Below are 16,967 nucleotides of genomic sequence, written 5' to 3'. Positions count from 1 at the left end.
TCGTTGAATTGGTCGTTGCCTATGCGAGCCGAACTCTAACAAAGGCCGAGGCTAATTACTCTGTTACAAAGAAAGAGTGTGTAGCCATTATTTGGGCCCTTGGAAAATTTTGTCCTTATTTGTATGGTCACCCTTTCGATGTCGTCACTGACCATCACGCGCTTTGTTGGCTGCCTACCCTTAAGGACCCATCTATCCGACTTGCTCGCTGGGCCCTTAAGCTACAGGAGTACGACGGTCATGCGGTCCCCCCACGTCCACTCCCGCATCGCTCTCGTGGTTGGCGAGATGTCGGGATTTCCGGCGGGCGCCGCGGCTCGGCATGTAACTCCTCGAGCCGGGGCGTGGGCCGTCTCGTTTCCCGGGAGCGGAGCGTCCGTGTGGGCGGGGGTCCCTTCGAGGAAACTGTCGTTTTGCTGGTATGGAAGCATGGCTAAATTCGGAGCGCGAACTACTGGGACACAAGCTAAGGCACAAGGAAAGGCAGGACACGACGTTACTTGCAACGGAAGGTTTATTTGGAAGGTTAGAGACTTTACAAACCTGGCATGTGCTATGTCATCAAACGTCATCAAACGACATAAAAGCAAAATAAAAAGAAGCAAAAATGGATGAAGAAAAAGGGGGCACGGTGTGTCAGACATGTTTCTATAGTGCATGGTGACGCTCAAAAATCTTTTGTAGATATGACCTAACAGGTGCATTTTTTACCGTGCTAATACCCATTAATAGATAACTTTTTTGTTTATTTCGCTTTTATATCATTTGATGACGTTTCATGACATAGGACATGTGCGGTTCCGAAAGTCTCGGACTATGCGAATAAAGATTCAGTGTGTGTTAGCTGGTGTCCCACTAGTTCTTGCTCTGAATTTAGCCATGGATTATTCAGTATACACAGCTGGGTAGGTTCCACTCTTCAATGAACCTCTCTGACGACAACTTGGGAGGTTTGTAAGCCACAAGGTTTTTGCCGCTCTTTAATTGCAAAAAATAGTTTTCAGTTTCTTCCGTAATAATCGGAATTGAACTCGAGTCCTATTTTTGGGTTGAACTTAGTTAAACTTGTTCATATATATATATATATATATATATATATATATATAATGAGAAGCCAACAAACACTGACTTAATTATCGGGTCCCTCGGTTAAACCCCCTTTCTTCTCGTTTATTACTTAACGAGGGTCTCGAATCCGGCAACATTGATGCCTTCAGGTAGCATATGTGGGTTTATTGACCAGTTGCCTTCACCCGAAAAGATCACGTTCTCGTGACGCCTGCGGCAAAAAAGACGTTCCACGTCCGCCGCCAAGGTCTGTGAGTGGGGGCGCTGGCTAACACTCCCAGGGTTCTACTAGTACACATATATACCCAAGAAAGTGGATGGGGAAACGCCGCCGCGGTAGCTCAATTGGTAGAGCATCGCACGCGACATGCGAAGGTTGTGGGTTCGGTTCCCACCTGCGGCAAGTTGTTTTTTCATCCACTTTAATTTCCATTAATTTATCATTACTTGATTTCATTTATTAAGCACATGCAATTTTCCCTATGTTGTACTTGGTGTCAGTGTTTGTTGGCTTCTCATTATATGACTATTAATTATCGGGTCCCTCGGTTAAACCCCCTTTCTTCTCGTTTATATATATATATATATATATATATATATATATATATATATATATACCAGAGTCTGCTCATTTCTACCCAAATGCGCTCACCTTCCTGCAGATGGCCCTCGCTGAACGATGAAGTGGCTGGCGGTCACTTGCGGTTCAGACTCGTTAGCAAACCGGAGACCAGACAAGGCTGTTGTGACATTGTGGGCGCAGCGTTCCAATGTCGTGTTCATCCTAAGTGGTTCCAGTCTTGACAGCGTTCTACCAATGGTTTGCCATATTTCCAGCAGGAAGACGAGTGAGGTGGCCACTGCCGTTCCCTGCCACGAATATTGCGAAGGGTCAAATTCTGTGACGTTGTAGCAGGGACCTCAACGGAGAAACAACACGGTGCATCACAACCTACACCTTACGCCTTCGTTTCATTTTTGTAACTTTACCGCTTCAAGAACCACCTTGACGGAAAGGTAGGGAATGCGAATATTACAAGCTTTGAATATGACGGTAATAGTTTTGCTATTGGAAATTATTCGAGCATTATACGATTCGAAAATTGCTGCCTGAAATTTTCAAATATTCGTGTCTCTTCAAATATAAGGATTGACAACACTGATAGGCGGCTACAAAAAAAGAGGCAAACGAAGTCAGTACCCATTGATTATCTTGAAAGCGGCGGCTAATGCACTGAGGAACCAGCAAGTAAGGGGATGCTTGGAGTACCTAACATCGGCTGAATAATTGAGAGTCATTAGCAATAATAATGAGGGCAAGAATTCATTCAAGGTTGCCTCGCTTTTAGGCTAGTTCAAAGTTTTTCACACGATTGTAATTAAAATATTTATTATTGATGCAATATGAAGATGACTGCGTCTCATTAAAGCAATGTGTTGTGCTATGTAATTACACCATGCTTCTTCAAGGAACGCAGTCCTCTACGAGCATTGTGGTGTGACTTGCTTTTTTTGCGTTCTACTGTTCTCAATTTGAAGGCGCCTCGCACTTATGTTGCAATCTCTAATGTAAGCTTCTCAGTTTCTATAACGTCCACTTCTCAACATTACATTGCATCTATCGAGCGATCACAATGGAATCTTTACCTTTCGTATTGTTTAGCAAGGAGAAAATCGGTACTACATTCAGTATTCCATTCCTGTCTTTCTCGAAAATATTACACGATTCGATTAGGAAAGTTTGTTATTAGAACCACCAATTTTAAAAGCATGGAGGGGCTTTGCAGTTTACATAGAACAAAGTGTCAAGTTCACAGCCTTCACGGAAGCCGCTTACATATTTTCTATTTAGTGGCTTCATAGTCATTCATGTCCGCACGGGCACGGGCTCTTATGGAGTCCGCTGATCACAAGGAAAAGGTGTGCGTGGTGCATCATTGAAAATAACGAACTGATGACGACGTCAAGTTATAGTTTTGCGGTCTACTTGGAGATTGTCGCAGAAATTAAGCTTGTTTCTTGTTGTTTGCCAGTAAGACCTCTCTACTGAAATAGTTCAAGCCCCAATCCACTTATAACGGCGTGAGGAGCCTTAACCTGCACCCTGTTCATTTGCTATGATAGCTGCGGTGAAATAGATATTTGTCTAGTCGTAGTGTCCGACAATGTGGAGTGTGGAGCCCTGCTTTTTTCAATCTCGTTCTAGTGGCGCTCTCCGAATACTACCATAAACAGCTGATGTTTCACTGAAAGACAATGGTATTTGCACGCCTGCGTCCAACGTGACGCGGCCAGAAGTGCGCGCAAAAACACAGAAAGCGCCAAGCGTGACAGCGAGATATTTTCGCCTGACATGGTCGGCCGATATGCACAGACACACACACAGCTGTGCACAGATATGCACAGATATGCACTAGCGGAACTCACACCAAAACCGATGGCTTTCTGCCCAGTGTGCATCGATGGCCATTCGATTGTGTACAAGAAGATGCATGGGTTCTGAAGTGTTATTGTCAGTCATGGCCTCTTAGAGTCCATGACTGACAAGTGTTATTGTGAAGTGTTATTGTCAGTCTTGGCCTCCCCATCTCTCCTATCTGAAGAAAATTTAATTTTCTTTAGGGATATGTTTTACTCTTCTTTTGACGGCATACACACTAGCACGAATGGTTACACCAACTCCAACAGCTCTACAGGACCAGTGATTGTTCTATTGGACGCTGTCTCTGTGTATTTTAACTTCTTTCACTTTTAACGTCGACAGCAGCAGCAGAACTTGTCGCTCTTGAAGATGCAATAAATTACCTGCTCAAGCAGCCGCGAAATCATTCCGCCATTATTTTGCGATTTGAAAGTAGCACTACAAACTCAGAAGTTTGCCCTACGTCATGGGATACACGAGTAGCTATTGGACTAAGTAAGGGGCCTCCTCAAAAAGCGCCCGAGAAGGGAAACGCCATTCTATTTCATTGTTTGCCGAGCCACTGCAAAATTGCCGGTAACGGCAGCGCCGATGAAGGAGCGCGTTCGTTATTACAAAAACATCAGCGGTTAACTATGCTACTTTCGAGACAGGATGCTACGTGCCAAATTGAATCACTTGCTCGCCACATCACACTTCTGGGTTCCTAACTCACGCTTGAATTCGCTCAAACCTCACTTGCGACTTTGCCTGGCACCCGGAATCTCCCGCGCAAAACAACATTGTGCTTCATGTGGTTGGGCAACGCATTTACCAATATGTCTATTCATTCTTAGAAGGAGTAGCCAGCAGGGTGGCGTGCAACTTGAGCGAATTGCTCTGACAAACGGGTGAGCATGATGAGAGAGCAGCAGCTTCAAGTTTTGTTTTATGCGGACGACAGTATAGTATTAGCTGATAAACAAAGTGGTATGAAACGTCTGGCTAATATCTGTATACAGGAATGCGACAATATCTGTATACAGGAATGCGACAATCTAGGATACAATTTGAGCATTAAAAATCAGGTCTTATGGCACTCCATGCAATCAGTGAACATAGAGGGTAAGTTAAAAAATTATGGGGTTTTACGTTTCAAAGCCACGATCTGATTATGAGGCACTTCGTACTGGGAACTCCAGAGTATTTTCGACCATCTGGAGTTATTTAAAGTGAACCTAAATCAATGTGCATGGATGTTTTCTCATTTCAGCTTGCATAGGAATGCAGCCGTCGTCGCCAGAATTTGATCCCGTGACCTCGTACTTAGCAGCCCAAAACCGTGTCCACTAAGCAACCACGGCGGCTCAAAAAGGGTCAGTACAGAGCCAGGAAATACCTCTGGTAAAAGAATACAAACACCTTGATATATGGATAACCGAGGATAACAGGCATATTGAAAACAGGGAAAAAAATGATAGCGTAAAGTGGCCATAATGATTCACGAAGCACTATTGCACTATTGGACTATTACGCTACAATGGGTGCGAAGTTCTCCGGGGTAGGGGAAAGGTATAATACAGTTGTGGGACTTGCATTTTGGAAATGCGCTTCTTTACTTTAATTTAGAGGTACCGCCAGTACGCGATGGCTGCCAGAGGTAACTGGGTCACCCTGGTGTGGGCGCTCACGGGAAGGCTAGAAATGAAGCCGTAAAGTGTGATATGGGTCGGACAAATTTTCAAGTGAGGCAAGCTCAGGGTACTATGAATTTCGAAGAATGAATGAAGAATATGAAAGAAAGTCTGTGGGTTACGAGAATGTTCCAATATTCGCGCACACTAAATATTGAATCTCAGTGCAGGAAAGGAACTAGGAAGCTCACCAGCAAGTATGGCACTGGTATAGTAAGCAACATGCCAGCAAAAAGCGTTAAACGCAAAGTCAGGGAAGCTGAGAGGATCTACCGGGTGTCGGTAATGGAAAAGAAGCCGGCTTCAAGCAACTAGATGAGGCAAGAACGAAATCAACACAGAAACAATTTATCATAACTCAAAGGAAAGCAGCTTACTAATCGAAGCCAGAACAGAATGCTTTAAAAGGCATAGTTATAAATAGAGGTGGACCAAGGAAGAAGCATCTGCGTGCTGTGGTAAAGCCAGCGAACTGGTGAAACAAGTTTTATTTGAATGTGAAGACATATACCGAGCTGTCAGTTTGGGCTCAACTGGCCCCTTTGAAGCCCCTGAGTTCAGGGAGCAAGCAAAAGTGAACATATCCTCAAAAGAGATTTCGAACAGGCTATTAAGGGCTCGGTAACGGAAAAGTAGGTAGACCACAAACAAAGTAGGCGCACATAAACGAAGTTCCCAATAGTGGCTATAAGAGTGTGATGCTAGAAATTTTTTGTCGCGGAAAAAAGAAACACTTGTAAAATATCAGGCAAAATACGAAAACAGCTTCGTGGGGCGACTCACCACCCTGTTTGAAATGGGACGCTCACAACACCCACCATACCACCCATCCATTCATGCAACGAAACAATAGAGCACCTTCTGTGCCACTGACCATTCTCATGATGCTCAGTGATGTGTTCTACAAGGTAAACTCAGCCATTTGGATAATAGAGCGCTCTCTGAGGAAAAATACTGAGACCATGGTCTACGCATTCCTGCATGCACAAGGACACAAAAGCCCTCCTGCACGGTTTCAGGGTGCCTGAACAATACGAAAGCTTCTGACAGCGGGAATTCCTCTGTGAATGGGTTCACAATGACGGACAATGTATTATTTTTGTTTTCTTTCCTTCTGATCTATTATTCCCCAGATTACCCTTCCCCAACTGTATAGTTGGGAACGGGTAAACTCCCTACTTTTGCCTCCTTTTCCTCTCACTCTCAGTGACAACGCAAGTTACTCGCGAGGTAATATCGTGTTGTTTTCCAATTTATGACTGCCAGTCTACGTGTACCACTGGTTCTGCTTCTTACTAAATCTGTTATACATTCTCTATTAGAAGCTCGTAGTGTATTTCCGAAATCATCTTAACTGCAAGAGCAGCCAGGAAGGAAACTATTAGTAAGCTCACGGAAAAGCAAAGTCATGTGATAGCCAACTTACAAATTCATGGAGGAAATTTGAACAGGAAATCTCAAGTGAGGCTGCACGCTTCATAGAGATCAGTCAATTGCGCCGAAGTTTGAGGGCCTTCAGTAACGCTGAGAAGGCTTCGATGATAGGGGTGGCTCCCGGGCTTTCTATCAGGGTTTATTGCAACTGTGGTAGTTCTTGAGCAGCCAATCCGTATTTTGACTGACTGTTCACGTATGCCCTTAGTACGAACACAAGACTTAATTAAAGCATGAGAAAATTCTAGATACATAGTATCCGTCGTCCATGGTGATCGTTTCAAAATTGTCCACATCTTGCTGCTAAGTAAACATGCAAGAGTTCTTAACGGCTGACGCCAAGCGACTGCAGTTTACCTACCATTCGTTCACAGGACAGCTATGGCCATTCATGCCAGAGCGTCGCGTTTTTATATAAGGTGCGTCAGCTAACCTGTGCCACACCTTAAAACATCCGTGTGCGCGTAAGGTGAATGAAGCCAACTTGGTATTGTTAAAATGTCCTCGCTCGTGTCTAAGAGATATTTTACTATGCAGTTATTTACAAATAATTGCTTCAGGAGCTTTTTGAGCATCAATTTAAAATCACAATCTTCAAAGCGGCAGTTGCAAAGCACGAATGACAAGTATCAAAATATTTTTCCCGTTGTGTTAGCTGATGTAGTTCGAATTTTGCCGGGCTTCAAATAAATAGCAGAAAGATTTGAACAATGCCTGACGTGAATAGGCACGTCACAGAGACGTTTCCCTCAAACGTACTGCTAATGCATCATCAATGCTGCACGCAGACTGAAAGCATGAATGGGCCACAAGCAAAAACGAAAGCCGATGGCCACACTCGTCCTTTCCGATATGTCGCCACGAGCCGCCAAAACTTCTTTGGCGTTTCTGCAGCTTGTTACAAGATAGACGCTGACAGAGCTTAAAGAATCGCGATGCGTTACTTATCGTATATCTCACGGCTACACTGTTGATACATTGAAGTGTATTTCCGTCATCAACAGACAAGACCTGTCAGCAAAAGCGAAAGCTAAGACCACTGCATTCGATTATTTTCATATAAGTTTTGTCAGTCATTTGGTTCTGTGACATGATGGAGCGCTGTGATGCAAGGCAGTGCTTTAGACATGAATGTGAACAACTGCGGCATTAGACACACATTAGGCGCAGATCATTCTCAGTTGCCCAAGGCCTGCTCATGCATTCAGTGTGCATGTAACATAGATCAGTTGTTTGCAGCAGGTTTTAAGGCACTAATTCCTGGTAATGAGTCGTTTTTCCAAATCTCGCACATTTTTGATTGAAGCACGGAAAAGTCATACCCTAAGCAGCCATAATGACGAAAAAAATTCGAGCACACCTAAGCACTCTGTGTGAATTGAGACTTCGACAGCATTAATGTCCAACTGAACGCCGCTGAGCAGTTTTCGAGTTATGAAAGACACGCAGTCAAACGAGCGTGTTGAGACGCCCAGCGAACGCATCCTATATAGCACAAGGCTGGTGCGCTTCGATCCCTGACATCATGCTGCCTCGCCCTACTGCAATAGAATATAATGGGGACGATACCTGGTAAGCCACTGTGATCTTGACGTCACCGATTTCGTCACGCAATGAAACTTTCGGTCCAAGCAGAATTATGTCATAAAGCAGAGGGCACAGGCATGCTATTTCAGAACTGCTGATTTAGACCAGTGGGCAAGACGTTTGGCTTTTCAGCGCGAGGTTATAGCTTCGAAACTCACTACAAGCAGCGCTTTTCCTTTAGAACTTGTTCTGTTTTTTCATACATCGATTTCTTCATCCCGATTAGCGAGATGAAGTTAGAATGTAGGCGAAAATTTGCGCGGCAAAAAAACGCGCGGATTACGCAGGTTTTTAAGAGCGTGAGCGAGGGTGACATGACATCGTGATGATGCCCTCTCTCATCACGCAGCACCTGACGCTCGAGTGCGGCAGTGAAGTGCCTTTCACCCGCTCTGCTATGTCCGGGCGAGCATGTGACGTGGCGCTGCCGCCAATGAAAATTTAGGGATCATTTCTCTGCTAGAGACGACGGATTTTTTGCTCAGTATTCCATTCGGTGCTTTCGCATAAAAAAACGTGTTTATATAACACTCCTTTATAGTTGGTAAATACGCATTACGTTATTTTGTTATATGTAATATGTTATTAAGGTTACAGTAAACCCATGGTAGTGGAGCTACCAGTCGCGCAATCCACGCGCAATCCGCATAATAGAACAGCCATGACAAGCACACATCCCTCGAGCATGGACAGCTACACTAAGGAAATCAAGGAACTGCTAGGTGGTCCTGCGACTACCGTCGCGTCACCGAAGGAAGGGCAAGACAAACTTGCGACAACTGTAGGGACCCTCAAGGAACGTTACGACAGGATAACGCTACAAATCAGCCACATGATGAAGACGATCAACAGCCACGGGGCAAGGCTCAACGCGCTAGAAATGGCAGACCACCAGTCTGTCATATCACAGTCTACTATCACCAAGCTACCTCGGACATTGTCGCTCGATAGACAAAGCAACAACGTGGCCTCACAAAGGCCAGCCAACGCCAACAAGAAAGATGGCAGTGCAAACTGAGCCGTTTCACCTTTGGCATTGGAATTATAGGGGCTACGTCCGCAAAAAGGCTCCTCTGCAACAGTACATTCGAGCCGAAAAAGACAAACCCTAAGTCATTCTCCTACAAGAGACAAATACCGCTACACCCTCGCAATGCGGTTATGACGTGACACCTACGACACCAAAACACAAATGCAGATGTACCACCACGTTGGCAAGCAACAAGTTAGCCCACACGACCCACAAGATCAATCACGACCGCAGCAATTGCGAATTTAATATTACGGAAGTTTTTGCTAGGGCCAAAACACCAAGAGCATATTCATCCTAAACGTTTACAGCAGCCTGAAGCACAGAGCACAAAAATTTAGGCAAATACTCCAGCTCGCCCGCAGCCGCGCCGGCGACAACCCCATGATCGTGGCCGGGGTCTTCAGCGCCCCTAACACGACCTGGGGATACGTCGCCAACAGGGCCAAGGGCAAGGATTTACCAAACGACGACGACGAACTTGACCTAATGCTCATTACGAACGCCGCATACCCCACAAGAATGGGTAACTCGGTCAATCGCGACACAACGCCAGATCTCAGTTTCGTCCGCACCGTTCCAAACCATCAGTGGAACAACTTCGAGGATCTGGACAGCAATCATCACATTGTTCAGACAACGAGTGACGCCCCATCCAGAGAACCCAGAAAAATGACGTACGTCGACAGGGAAAAGTTTGGCGACTTAAGACACGAACGCCAAACAAGCAAAGAATCAACGGAACAATAGACGTCGCAACTGAAGGCCGACATTAAGGCGTTCGCGAAGGAAATAGAGAAAGATCTCCCCGTTCAAAGCATGGACAGCCAATTTGCTCACATGCTCGAAGCGAAACAATCGCTCACCAGGAAATGGAAAGAACAAATGAACAATCGGCGGCTGAGGAAAATAATTTCTTACCTCAACCGGCTGATTGCACAATATCGCACACAACTCTCTAACCAGCAATGAAACGAAGTGTACGACGCTGCGGACGGCCGCATCCACAGCGGGACGACGTGACACCTGCTCTAACACCTTTTAGACAGAACTATGGCCAAAGCGGACCAGGGTCGCACGCTGAACAAGATCGTGCATGATGAACTCAAGATTGCCACGGAAAATGAGCTCTTTTACTGTCTCGCCGACAAGTACCTCCCGCTGGCCAAAACATGCTTGAGGCACGACCGCCGAAGCATAGCGCGGCAATGCCAACCCAGAGCTAGCTCGGGACTTCTCTACCGAAGAGATACGCATGGCACTTCAGAACCTAAACAGCAAGTCAGCGCCGGTGCCGGACGGTGTAACTAACAAGTCATTTAGAAACCTAGACGACATCTCCATCGAAACCCTCACAGAGAAAATCTACAAAATCGGAAGGAATGTAGCACTACCCGAAGACTGGGAAATGGCGCTCATCGTGCTTATCCCAACGCCTGGCACTCAACATTAATAACCTCAGGCCGATCTCGCTGACGTCTTGCGTCTGCAAGGTAGCCGACCCGCGGTCCTAAATAAGCTATCGAAACATCTCGAAAAAAAAAATATCTACCCCGCAACAGTGATCGGCTTTACACCCGGGCTATCCACACAAAACGCCATGAAGCTCCTCATATATGAGATAATTCACGCAGACACGAGAGACGCGAGAGTAATCCAAGGGCTAGACAAGGCCTTCGATAATTTATCATGACTACATACTCGACACGATCTCCAACCTCGACGTCGGTACGAGACTCTAGGCTTATAAAAGAACGTTCCTGAGCGACTGAACGGCAACCCTCCGTCTAGGGTAAATCAAATCTCAGCAATACAAACTCGGCAGCAAGGGCACCCCGCAAGGTTCTCTCATCTCTCCGACGCTTTTTAACCTTGCGCTAGCCGGCCTAGGCAAGAGACTGGATCAAATCGAGAACGTCAAATACACCATACACGCAGATGGTGTAGCGCTCTGGATCCGCGGAGGTAGCCTGGGATCAGTTGAGAACGCTCTACAGCAAGCGATCAACGCGATCGATGAATACTGCGCTCCCACGGGCCTGCGATATTCGCCTGCGAAGTCGGAGCTGCTCGTGCTCGTCTACAAACTATCGAGAAGCGGTTCTAAGCCAAAGAGCAAAATCAGAGACACACACGCCATTACTCTCAGAACAAAAGACGGAGGAAACATTCCACACGTCAGCAAAATCAGAGTCCTCGGGGTGCTCACCTAGAGCCACGGCTCTAACGGCGCGTCAGTGGAGGAGATCGTGACAAAGTCGAATAACGCCTTGAATCCTATACGACGCCTAGCAAACAGACAACACGGCCTCAAGGAAGAAAATCTCCTCAAGCTAACACACACCTTTGTTGTATGTAACTTCACGTACGAGGTGGCCATGCACAGATGGAAGGTAGAGGAGAAGGACAAACTCAATGTGCAACTGAGGAAGCTAGTGAAACTAGCCCTGGGAATCCCCAAGAACACCGAGAGAGCTCCTGCTGCAACTGGGGGTACAGAATACACTTGAAGAAATTGCCGAAGCTGAAGAACGGGCTGCTTTGACAAGACTCTTTGGAACCAAACCGGGTAGATAAATTCTAGCCAAACTAGGTCATGACACCACTACAATCGAGAATCTATACCAAAGCGTTCCGACGGACACACGCAAATACTACACGGTTCGCCCACTCCCGCGGAACATGCACCCCGCGCTCCATCAACCCAGAAGGCTGGCACGCGGATCGTTCATCCTGCACGAAATACGTGATAAGAAGATCCCACACTGTTTCGTAGACGCGGCACAGTACCCGTCCAGGAAAGCTTTCGTTTACACCACGGTCAACACGCAAGGTTAGGTCACAAACGCTCTCACAGTCAAGACCTAGAAGTCAGAGGTAGCAGAACACGTCGCCATCGCACTCGCACTCACAGACCCGACGACCACCTACGTCACAGCTATTCACGCTCGGCCGTCAGAGCCTTTCATATAGAAGCCGTTGCAAGCCAAGTACTACAAATAATCAATAGCTGCGCACCGTTGCAGCATCACACCATCTGCTTGTTCCCGGCACACCTCGGAGAGATCAAGGACACCCGCCTCCCTCAAATCTCAATGAGATGGTTCACAGGAGCTTGCGAGACCTAACCCTTTCCTACACCACGTATTCTGGTCGGGACCATCCCAGTGAGAATCGGGACTCTCCCTGCACATATAACGAGACCACAAAGCACTTTTATCTAGACCGCACAATATGCAGCACACCTCACAATAAGCTCACCAGGCCTCAAGCCCTCACGTTCTCAATGCTTCAAACCAACACGTACCTCACGCAGAACAGACTACATCACTACATGCCTGAGCTATACACATCATATTGCGAAAATTGCCATAGCAGACTAGACGTATATCAATTGCTCTGGCCGTGTGGTCGGACCCACGCAAACAAGTATCAAGACTCCGCCGCGCTACAAGAAGCATTACGCAGCACGCACCTGGCGGTGCAACTTCGGGCTGCCCAGCGAGCCCACGATGCGGTCAGGGAGTTACAACTCCCAGTCCCAACGTTGGAATAGCCCGTTCTATGGGGCCTTGCGCCCTGTAGCTCGTAGGACCTTTCATTAAAGTTATTCCATCCATCCATCCAGTAAACAAATACCGCGAGTAGGGTAGCGAATAATGCTAAGTTTCTTGGATTCCATATTGCGAACGATAATTTATTTAGAGCATGGAATAATTTAGTTGAAAAACGCTATGTAGTGGTCACATGATGCCATTTGTCGTGTTTATAATGGGAGAGGCCAGAACATGTGAGATGTTGGTGGAAATGAAAGGACAATAATTGATAGTGATAGAATAAATTGTACTGACATGATAGTGATTGAGCTGATTGCGTTCAGCAGCAATTAAAATTTTACATTTGCACGTAAAGTCACAACAAATGCTAAGTTGAGCGAAATGACGGTGAAGCTTTGGTACTTCGGATGTAGTATATAAGAGTACTTTGCGCAAGTTCACTGGTATTAGGTATTTCAGTTGCTACATTATTAGGCATCTCAGCTTTATTACACTAACTAGCAGCGCTGCCTTTGTGGTTACTTGCGTAGTTGCAGAGTACCACGACTTCTCTGGTTTCTGTGAGATACAATATGCCATTGACTAAATGTGCTTTAAATGGGTGCCACCACAACAATAATAAAGCGCTACTTGCACTTCTTACCACTTAGCTTCGCTTGGCTAAAAAATAAAAAAAAGACTCATTTGCAGCCAGAAAAGTCATGGCCTTCAATATTAGCTTCTGTTACTCGGAAGTGACCGTCACTGGGGCGTATAGGTGCCTACCACGTAATATTGTAGAAATAATTTCACAGCCCACACAACATGGCCTGCATGATTTTTTGTTTGATAAACAAATGATTACCTTCTTAGATTAGTGCCGCTCTTATCTGGATCCCACTAATGCCGGCATATAAGCACTGTCGCGCTTACTGCTCAACACTATGAGCAGCATGGCCTGTACGGACAATCTCTCGTGCGGAAAATCTCAAACGAAGCGAAGTGTGGCACGACTGCCCACTAATCGGGAGACCGCGAGAACAGCGCGTTGGTGACGCATGGGCGCGATTCACAGCAACTGCCGCGGACAGGCTTCCGTCATGCAGAGCTTTCTTTCCATATATACTGTCGGCGGACACGCTCGTCAGTGCCTTACAGGTGGCGTTATCAGTGAGCAGACGACGCCGTTCTGCTCTGGCGCCATTGCATAGCGGTCGTCGCGGCAGAGTCCGTCTTGCGAGGGACTACACTTTTCTTCTCAGGCTTTCGCCATAGCCTCTTCCTCCGCTTTCCGCCTCATGCTACGGCTGCACCATCCTCCTCCGCTTTCCTCCTCGGGCTCTCTTCGCTTTGGACGTCTTTCATCACCTGCTGCGTTTTGCATTCGCTCATTCAGCAATAGGCGTCATGGCAATCCTAGGCCTAGACCTAGGAAAGGCCATTGATAACATACGGCGGTCCTTCATTCTACATCAATCTCAACACTCGGACTTGGTCAACATCTCCATTACTAAATCTGTTTCTTCCTGAAGGAAAGGCAGGCCTCGCTATGAGCCGTCTTCGGGCAATCGGAGCCAGTCGTACTGGGCGACAGGTGTGCCCCGCACGGCTAGGTGATATACCCTAATCTCTTCAACCTGGCCATAATAGGACTGTCCAGGCAACTGACTCGAATCGAGAACCTCCAGCATACCATCTATGCAGATGACGCAACCATGCGGTTGGCAAAGCGGAGCGAAGGACAAATCGAGCACACTTTACAAAATGCGATCCGAACTACTGAGGAGTGCCTCAAACCAAGAGGCCTGCGGTGCTCACCGAGCAAGTCTGAGCTGCTGCTATATAGACACAAGAGACGCCGGCCCAAACCGAAGGGATGGGACACAGGCGCCGACCTATGCGTCCGTCTGTATACCGCTGAAAGCAGCACAATTCCGGTGGTCGGTCACATCAAGATGTTGGGCATGAAAATAGAGGCGAATGGCTCGAACACCATCGCAGTTGCCAAGCTCACCATGAAGGTCGAGAACGCCACATGCCTACTGAAATGAGTAGCGAACCAGCATCACGGGCTCAAGGAGGACAACCTGCTTAGACTGTCACAGGCTTTGGTAATAATCACTTCGTGTTCATCGGGGCCATGCACAATTGGTCTAAAGTAGAGAGAGACAAGCTTGACACGCTCCTGGGTAAGGTTGCCAAGGGAACCATGGATCTAGCCATGAACACGAGCACGGAGGCACTGGAAGCATTGCGCATGTACAACACGCTGAGCGAGATTACGGGCACGGGACGGGCACAGATCACCATGCTGTCCGACACACCTGCTGGCAGATGGATGTTACGAGAAATCGGCATTGCGCCTCGGGAGATCCAGTGTTACAGCCATGGGCTAACAACCGATCAGAAAAAAAGATCAGGGCAGCCCCCTACACAGGAATATCAACCCAGAGCACAACATCGATAGAAGACTTGCTCGACCCAAAGCACTCCTCTGACAGGCAGCCGCTTCTGGGAAAGCATGCTGCTTTAAAGACGCAGCCAAATATCCTGGCAGACGAGCCTATGTGGCAACGGTGGTCAACAAAGATGGCATGGTCATCAACGCGTGCACGGTCCGCACTGATAGTCCTGAGGTGGCCGAGCAAGTGGCCATCAGCCTTGTACTTCTAGAAGACGACACAAGCTTGGCATGCTGCGACTTCCAGAAAGCAGTTCTGTCCTTCGGAACAGGGAGCACACCCCTGACCGCCGGCAGAATATTTAGTACTCAACACCTTACTCCACACTACATCATTGGTTCCCGGCACACATGGGACCATTACAGGGGCGGCTCCCTAACCTCAACGAGACGGCACACGAGGCCCCATGAGATCTAACTCACCTAGCAAGTCCAGGCTCCCTCTCGGCAGGATGGGAAGCGAGCGCGACTCCCTCGTCACTTACAACGATCTCACCCAGCACTATAAGTTAGACAAGAGAGCCATGCCTCTACCTCACAAAGCACTCAATAAATCACAAGAAATCACGTACAGGCGTCTTCAGAAGGGCACCTACTCATGCCCGGCCTTCCTGCAGAATTTTTTTCCGGACGCGCACCCTCACAATGCGTGTCGCTTTTGTAAAGATATAGCTAGCCTTGCTCATATGCTCTCGGTTGCCCCCTGGTACCGTGGGTCACGACCACCAAGGAAGAGTGGGACCGAGCTTTACGCAGCTCGGACCTTGAAGCACAGCTCTGGGCTGTCCATCGGGCCCGCAACCCGGCGGAGAGGCATGGTGTCTCTGTCCCGACGTGGGAGTGGCCCGCTGTGGGCTAATCGTGCGCACCGAGGTACCTAAATAAAGCTATCCGTCCGTCCGTCCGTCCGTCCATCCATCCATCCGTCCGTCCGTCCGTCCGTCCGTCCGTCCGTCCGTCCGTCCGTCCGTCCGTCCGTCCGTCCGTCCATCCATCCATCCATCCATCCATCCATCCATCCATCCATCCATCCATCCATCCATCCATCCATCCATCCATCCATCCATCCATCCATCCATCCATCCATCCATCCATCCATCCATCCATCCATCGTTAGCTGTGCTCGTTCGCTCGGTTACGCCGAGGGACGTAGACGCTCAAAGGAGGAACGGGGGCATAAGAGCGGCGCTTTATAATGGGCACAATAAAGTGTGTTGTCAGTACATTTGACAGAATGAACACTACCTCTGAGACTAGATAGAAAAAGTGTTCATTGTCACTTGGAATAATTCACAACTTTTAGGAAATAAATTTCGCAATTTCTTCATAATCATGATAATCGTAATCAGAGGTATATGCAACTGCCCCTCCTGTATACTGCAAAATATGGCATTACTATAAAACAGAAATGGACTTACCTTAGTGTTGGTCCATGGAAGGCAAATGGCCGCTACTACCATGCCTGCAAATGGTCCGGAAGCCCCGCTGTACAACGACATGAGTATCTGAAATGGTGACCAATATTTGCTAAACATAACATCTGGTAAACCCTACAGGGGATCGCGCGAAGTATTATTTAAACAAGAATCCTAGAATGATACATATTTCTTTCACAATATCGTTTCGGTGGAAGCACGAAAAGTGTAGGATATTCAATAAATAGAAGGTGTTCAACATTCAGCGAGAGTAATAGCGCTACAATGAGTCATGGTGGGAGCGCAAACGTATGTGCCCTACTATCTAGTTGGATAGCTGG

At 47.2% G+C, this 16,967-nt stretch overlaps 1 protein-coding gene across 1 annotated transcript in view; it reads right to left on the bottom strand.

The window, feature by feature from the left end:
- The window catches only part of LOC135908332 (putative sodium-dependent multivitamin transporter), a 74,111-nt gene that overhangs the window by 20,595 nt on the left and 36,549 nt on the right, over positions 1–16,967 (bottom strand). The window contains exons 7-8 of the mRNA XM_065440089.1: positions 16,630–16,716; positions 1,721–1,938 (exon numbers count right to left, since the gene is read on the bottom strand). Of these exons, the coding sequence (XP_065296161.1) occupies positions 1,721–1,938; positions 16,630–16,716 (305 nt within the window). The remainder of the gene's footprint in view (positions 1–1,720; positions 1,939–16,629; positions 16,717–16,967) is intronic.

Source organism: Dermacentor albipictus, chromosome 6 (genome assembly GCF_038994185.2).
Source record: "Dermacentor albipictus isolate Rhodes 1998 colony chromosome 6, USDA_Dalb.pri_finalv2, whole genome shotgun sequence".
Classification (NCBI taxonomy): domain Eukaryota; kingdom Metazoa; phylum Arthropoda; class Arachnida; order Ixodida; family Ixodidae; genus Dermacentor; species Dermacentor albipictus.
The sequence above is the reverse complement of the archived record's forward strand: the minus strand, read 5'-3'. Positions and strand labels throughout refer to the sequence as shown.